The sequence below is a fragment of the Arachis duranensis genome, chromosome 3 (assembly GCF_000817695.3).
Source record: "Arachis duranensis cultivar V14167 chromosome 3, aradu.V14167.gnm2.J7QH, whole genome shotgun sequence".
NCBI lineage: Eukaryota > Viridiplantae > Streptophyta > Magnoliopsida > Fabales > Fabaceae > Arachis > Arachis duranensis.
The window spans coordinates 30242928-30249773 of record NC_029774.3 but is presented as its reverse complement, the minus strand read 5'-3'; the positions used below and the strand labels follow the sequence as shown (position 1 = coordinate 30249773).

Sequence of the window (6846 nt, the reverse complement as noted above, 5' to 3'; positions counted from 1 at the left end):
TCAAACCGTCTCTTCTCGGAGACACACACTCCCATAAAGGAACCTTTGGCGCCAAAATTCAATATCAAATTCCACATTTCTCTCTGTTCCTCCAACTCTTTTATCTGCATTCTGATCGCTATACGGTACGGCATTTTCTCCAATCTTCCATTAGCTTTATGTTTCAATTCCAAGGTGTTCTTCGTGGAAAGAGATTACTGGCAATTTAGAACCTGTACCAAACTTTTTCTTTGATTTGCGTTCGAAATTTGAGTCATTATTCACTAGAATTTTGGATCATTATTGTTTCGTACTCTCTTCTGAGCTAATAACCTTCTCTTTCATTTTTCGTTTTGTTCTAGATTTCAGGTTCCGTCAGGTACACGAGGAACGAGATAGTGATAACTGAGTTTCGGTAAAATTGTCTGGTTCGGAGATGCTGCCTTTATTTCATTTTAAATATTGTTATCGTTATTGAGTTTGATTTGAGCAACTGTTCATGGTGTGCTTGAAGCAAAAATTATGCTTCTGCAGGCTGTTGATCATAAATAAAATAATTTCACGATTACATGTGAGGTGAGTTAAGTTACATGCTCATTATTATTAGTATTATTATTATTAGAAAAATATTAGGAAGTCAACACTTTTTATTAATATTAGCTAATATTTTGAATCAACACTTTATTTTTATTATATTAGGATTTAAGATTTATGGTTTAGATATTGGTATAAAAATACTTTTGTTGGCTAAGTGTTGGCAAAAAGTTAATAAAGTTAGTGATGTAACATCATTATTGTTATTATTATTAGAGATTGTATTGAAGTTACAAAACTCTTACTCTGCCAGTAATATTATTATATGTAATGCTTTTTATTTTGTTCTTTTAGTGGCATATCATTAATTCATGAGATTCATAAAATTCTGTTGGGAGTTACAGATGCTGATGAAAAGGCAGCACTTTATAGCTGTCTAGTTTAGTGACGTTGAAATTCGCACATTATTTCACTGAGGAAGTGAAAGCCTGTGTGAGTAACTTGTCTGATAAGTGCCCAAATATGTTTATGCAATTTTGTGCTTCATAGGCTATCACAGTCCTGTGTTTGAACTTATGTTTTCATAAGCATGAGATAGAGTTCTGAATTTTTTCCCCCTCTTTTTATTTACTCATTTCGGATTTAATTTGCAAATACATCATTGTCTTTGTGGGAAATTCATTCAGATGTTTCTTGTCACTAGTACTACTTCAGGTTGTCTTGGAGTCTTGTTGGCCTGTAGTGCATTTTACATAGACAGTAACCAAACTGTGTCTTTGACACCGAACACTCAAAATCCACATGTTTAGTATTTGGGCTGATGCTTTGATATCATTATCATTATTTTATTTATTTTAGGTTGATTTTGCTAGCCACTTAAGTTTAGATCTTTTACCTTAAGTTGAGTAAACCCATAGCCTAATTCACAAAGAATCCTGATGTATTTGTGTTGTAGGTGTATTTGCCATTAGACATGTGAAGCCTGTATTTGAAAGCTGAAATGAGATGCAATGCATGCTGGCGAGAAGTAGAAGGACGAGCGGTTTCCACTACATGTGGTCATCTGTTGTGTATCCGCAAGAAATAGACTTTTGTGTTTCTCGTTTGTTTTATTGGTTAATCTAAGAAATATTGTTCATGGCAAATGAGGTTGGATTTTCTTTTCTGTTATTGAACTGATTGGTGGATATATTACCTTAACATAGTACAAAGGTACGGATGATGCCAATAAGATATTGAGTAACGATGGAGCATGCCCAATCTGTGATCAAGTACTTTCAAAGAGGTATGGTTTTGATCTGCTGATTATTAAATAAACACAAACAATGTTGTTATTCACCTGACCCAATGGTTTTTCAAATTAAGGATTTGTTCTCATGTATTGTTGTGGTTCTATCGTGATTCTTTATTATATATTGTCAGTTTTGAATCCACTGAATGCTATACAAATAAAATTTGTCATTGGTTGCACTAATATTTTCACAACTTTAGCATCCATATTTGTGCTGCACGTTTATGAAAATTAAAATTTTGTTGGAAATTTCATATTTCTCTCCTCTTGTCAGCCTCATGAAGCCTGTAGATATCAATCCCAACGACGAATGGATAAATGTAAGAATACTTCTCACTATAATGTAACTACATGCAGCAGAGATTATTTTTATCTTTTATTTTATTTTATTTTTTAAATTTATATAGCTTTCCTGCCACTCATTGTGATATTTTCTGTTGTAGATGGCCATGGCTGGAATATCTCCACAGATATGTATCCTTTATGCCCATTTTTTAGAGGGTACCTGATAGAGGTCCATCATAAAGAGAGTCTACAATGCAACAGTAAGAAAGGTTATAGGTTATAATAACATAATTGATCGACGAGTATTAGAGGAACTGCAGGAACTGTTAGTTACAGGAGATTTACCAAGTTCCAGATGCAATAGAGATTAGAGTAATTGGTTGGGTTTGGGAAGGGAGCAGTGTCAATATAGTGAACACAAGATTAGACATAAGCCATAAGGAGTTTCCCTGTGATAACGTGTAGAAGTGTGGAACAAGTTTCATGAAACTAATGGAGTCAGAATGTAGAGGGAGGATGAAGCAGCTATATTTAAGATGTGATGAGAAATTCACTCCCAAACATGTTAACCAATTCAAGGTCACGCAGCTCATGCTGTTAGAGGAAGAAACACATGAAAGTTAGGAAGATATTGGGACTAAGGAGTAAGGAGGAAGAATTGTATTATAGGAAGGGAAATTGGTGCTGTTTGATCTCTCTATAGCATGACAATCCTCACAACAAAGAGATCTCTCGAATGATGGGGGATGTGCTAGACAAGAAAGTAATGGGAGATGCGTGAAAGGTTAATATTGGAGGAGAGTGATAGAAACTAATATGTTGGTAAGAAGGAAATAGGACAAGTTTGATAGAGAGGTATATGAGAAAGAATGACAAAACTATAGCTATTTTTGGAGGCAAGAGCCTTGAACTACAACTAGTGATGGGTAGATCAAACACTTTAACCCACTTAGAGTATCTGTTGGACACTAAAGGTGATTTATATTTGCAAGGGACTTATTGAGACAAGTGGAGACAATGAAGTGGGGTCCTAAGGTGCATAACTTAATTGTTGATATGGCAAGTGTGAGATAGAAGATCCCATGATCCTAGGAGAATCTCAGTGTTGAGCAATCTGTAGGTAAGGTGTGAGGATTAAGAAAATACTTGGAAATGGGCTTGAGAGAGAATAAGCTGTTCTAAGTTCTTAGACCTTGTTTCTTCTATTTATTGTCTGTATAACACTTTATCAATTGATACCCCATTGGTAGTACTCCGATAGTGATAGCATGCAAGCTTTTTATTTCATATTCTTGCAACTTTGTAGTCAAGGAAGGTCCTCACACTGTCTGCTGTCTGGAAAGCTAGTGCAAAAGAGATGGTGAAAAGGCCAAAGGTGATAGGTTATTTTTCAAATTGGAGTTGGAGAAGGTGGTCCCCCAGAGAAGGTCTACGAGAGGTTTGCCTTTTGAATTTTTATTTCTTCTGAAAATCAGGCGGAGGGAGGGATGAAGACAATGAATAATAGGGAAGATGTGATCAATTTTGGGGAGGTTGCTTTTGAAGTGGATAGAATTGTCGATAATCCAAAGCATTAAAGAGAACACAAGAAGTGGTTGAGTCCAACTAGGTAAGGAAAATGAAAATGGAGAAGGGTGAAAAAGCTGAGTCCAGAGACAAAGGAGACGAAGGACATGATTTGCAAAGTGGACGATCACCTTGTGGGTTTTCCAGATGTGGGATTTTAGCAACCTCCATTTCTGTTCATTGAGGCATTAAGGCCATCTTTTGTGAACTTCATAGGGATACAAATTTGGCTGAATTGAACAGAATATGTCTACTGCATAGCCAAGAATGAAGGTGCAAACAGATTAGAAAAGTTGGAAAGAATCTAGCACTTTGGGGATTGGTTGTATCTAAAGTTCCAGCTTTGGAGGGTCAAGACTATAGTCAACAAATGAAATGAGGAGCTCAACCTTTACCAATAGTAATGACAGCATATTGAGAACTACGGCATTAGCTTTTGGAGTTGTTAAGCAGATCTTAGGTGAAATACTAGAGGGGAAGGTGGGAAATCTTGGGAGCTACACACAGTGCTAATCAGGGGAGTTCCCATGTTTCACGAAGAGGAAATGGTGAAAGTTTTGGGGAGTATTGATTGCAAGCTTATAATAAAGTCGCTCAATATGGGAAAGGAAGGAGGATTACAGGGGATAATTCTTCAAATAAAAGGAATGTGAACAGAGAAGAGTCACTTAGGTGTCATTTAGGCGTTGGTTAGCTACATAAAAGAGGTTAGGGAGAGAGAAAGGAACATAGATGAGATAAATGACAATAAGTAGAGAATGTGGTCTCTGGAGTACCTTAGAATGCCAGTTTCATCATCCTCTGGTTCAGAGGTCACCGCTATGATAATTACATGCCATTTGTTTACTCTTTTCTCTACTTTCTCTATTTTCCTATCTGATCCAGTTCACTAGAACTGTACAATAAGATAAAATGAAATTGGTTTCATATGTTACTAACCTTTTATATATAATCTGACGGTTTGACTCAAGAGAATGAAGTGTTATGTTCTGCAATTCTAGAAATTAAGAGGGTATATTGGACCATGTGTTTTCCCTGAGCATATTTAGTGATGAAGAGTGCATACAGAAGTGTGATGTTCTACATTGGCCAAAAAGAACTGGAGATGCAATTTAAGATGAACCGGATTGTTGCTCAATGCCGGCAGAAATGTGAAATGATGCAAGAGAAGTTTACAGAAAAATTAGAGCAGGTTCATACGGCTTACCAAAAAATGACCAAGAGATGCCAGATGATGCAGCAGGAAATCGAGGTCTTAACCAAGGACAATCAAGAACTCCAGGAAAAATTTGCTGAAAAATCCAGGTCAATGCTGATCTCTTTTGAAACTTATGCAAATCATATATCGGTGTTAATGCCTTTTAGCTGTATTGCAATTTCAGGCAGAAGAGAAAATTAGATGAAATGTATGACCAACTAAGGAGTGAGTTTGAGTCAGTGAAGCGGTCTGCCATACAGCCTGCAAGCAACTATTATAACAGAAATGATAATGATTTGTTCTCTAATCCACCTAACATTATGGATGAGAGACAAACTGGCAGAAAAGGTAACCCTTTGCATTCTAGTTTCTAAGTAACCTTTTCAATTGAAGAAAGGAAAAATGCTTAAATAATGAACTATATGGCCTGCTTTCCAACTTATATATTTCCAAAAGTAGGTAACTTAATTGTCACAGGTCTGCTGGTATTCACTCCTGACACTCCAGGGCCAAAAGAGGATGTGTGGCCTGCAAGACAGAATAGCAATAACTCTGGTGGCCGCTTTGATATCTCTATTGGCTCACCGGCTAAACAAGCAGTCAGTCCAGGGAATGCAGGGAACAGAAAGGTTGGTGCTCACCCAGTTTTTGGAGCTGGTGGCACAAGCAACCCTTCAATGAATCTGAGGAACTTGATACTTTCTCCAATAAAGCGGCCTCAGCTCTCACGTAACCGGCCCCAATTATTCACGTGAGGAAGAAACTTATGTCTTCTACTGTTACTCCGTTATCTAAATTCTGAATATTGTACTTTGGTATTTCAGGTTATAACCTCAGACTATGCTCAACCATCTAAGACTCAAGTTAAGCTGTCTCTTCCGGGTTGTTTCTGGCTTTAGCTTTTTTTCCCTTCCTTTATGGCGAAACAAAAAGGCGAAAGTAACTCTGTTGTCCTTCTTTTAATGAATTCCTAGTTTTCTTTGGATACATATTCGTTTTAGCACTTGCATGCTCTAAGCTGCCAAGACACAAAATGCATATATTATTTCTCTTTCTCTGCATTCGATTTGTAGAATGCAAGATATATAATATTAGCATTACATAGGGTCGGAATACAGGATTTTTATGTTGGTGAAATTTCCCATCCACGTCTTTACGCTATGTCTGGCAAAGGAAATAAAATGAATTGGAAGTTGAATGCAAAGTTAAGTATTTTTTTATTGGTTTATAGTGATTGTTGGATGAAATGAAAATGTAAGTAAAATAAATATCAATTCAACTAGCTATCTTTTAATTATTCTTTTAGTCAGTCTTTTATTCTATTAATTAAAAAAAATTAAAACACATCTAGATTTATTATTTTTTTATTTAAAATATAAATTTAAAGAACAGTTTAAATCAAATCAAAATCCAAAAATTCAATTTTAAATATTCAAATCTATTTTAAATTCTTAAACATTAACACATTCAAAAAAAAAAAAATCCCTAAAATCTCAAAACACAAACCAATCCTAAAATTCCACTGTGAGTCTCATCTTTGTCACCACGCTCCTCATCGTTGTCGCTTCTTCTGTGATGCACTCCTGCTCCGTGCCACGCTCAACCTTATCTTCCACGATTATGATATACAGGCTTCTTTCTTTTTTTGTAGAGAGGATATAATCTTACTATTTTTGTTCTTAATTACTTATACACGTTAAACTCATTAACAAGGGCTAACAAAAGGGTCAACCAGCTCACAAATAACTTTTGGTTAATGAAATTTGTTAGTATGTCTATGGTTTTTTGTTTTCTTTTTTTTAATGTGTTTGTGATGATATTTTTTTTTGTTTTTTGCATTCATCTATTTGATTTGGAATTTGTAATGTTATCGTAATTTGAATGTGTTTATATTGTTTATTTAATTTTAGATGTGTTTATGTTGTTTATTATGTTTCAGGTTTGTATTATCCTTACTATCAGAAGATCACGCTTCTGGTTGCGCTACTCTAAT

At 35.5% G+C, this 6846-nt stretch overlaps 1 protein-coding gene across 5 annotated transcripts; it reads left to right on the top strand.

Moving 5' to 3' along the window:
• Nucleotides 1–5993, top strand: LOC107478506 (E3 ubiquitin-protein ligase CCNB1IP1 homolog). Of its 5 annotated transcripts, XM_021138078.2 has the most exons (11): nt 1–125; nt 342–407; nt 514–555; nt 1469–1583; nt 1726–1798; nt 2079–2124; nt 2248–2278; nt 4705–4960; nt 5038–5201; nt 5331–5604; nt 5678–5993. In XM_021138078.2, exons 4-11 carry the CDS (start codon nt 1514–1516, stop codon nt 5682–5684), a joined length of 921 nt encoding a protein of 306 aa, XP_020993737.1. In that variant the 5' UTR covers nt 1–125; nt 342–407; nt 514–555; nt 1469–1513; the 3' UTR covers nt 5685–5993. The 5 variants fall into 5 exon arrangements, with proteins under 5 accessions (XP_020993737.1, XP_052115354.1, XP_020993740.1 ...); XM_052259394.1 differs by having other exon boundaries at nt 342–555; nt 5361–5604; XM_021138081.2 differs by having other exon boundaries at nt 342–555.
• The last annotated feature ends 853 nt before the right edge of the window (nt 5994–6846 follow it).

Excerpts from the sequence above, each read along its gene's own strand:
- LOC107478506 (XM_021138078.2), top strand. The coding sequence starts at position 1,514 with ATGAGATGCAATGCATGCTGGCGAGAAGTAGAAGGACGAGCGGTTTCC. Across the intron at positions 2,125-2,247 it reads CCAACGACGAATGGATAAAT|ATGGCCATGGCTGGAATATC; the intron begins GTAAGAATACTT and ends TTTCTGTTGTAG. Across the intron at positions 2,279-4,704 it reads TGGAATATCTCCACAGATAT|TGATGAAGAGTGCATACAGA; the intron begins GTATCCTTTATG and ends GAGCATATTTAG.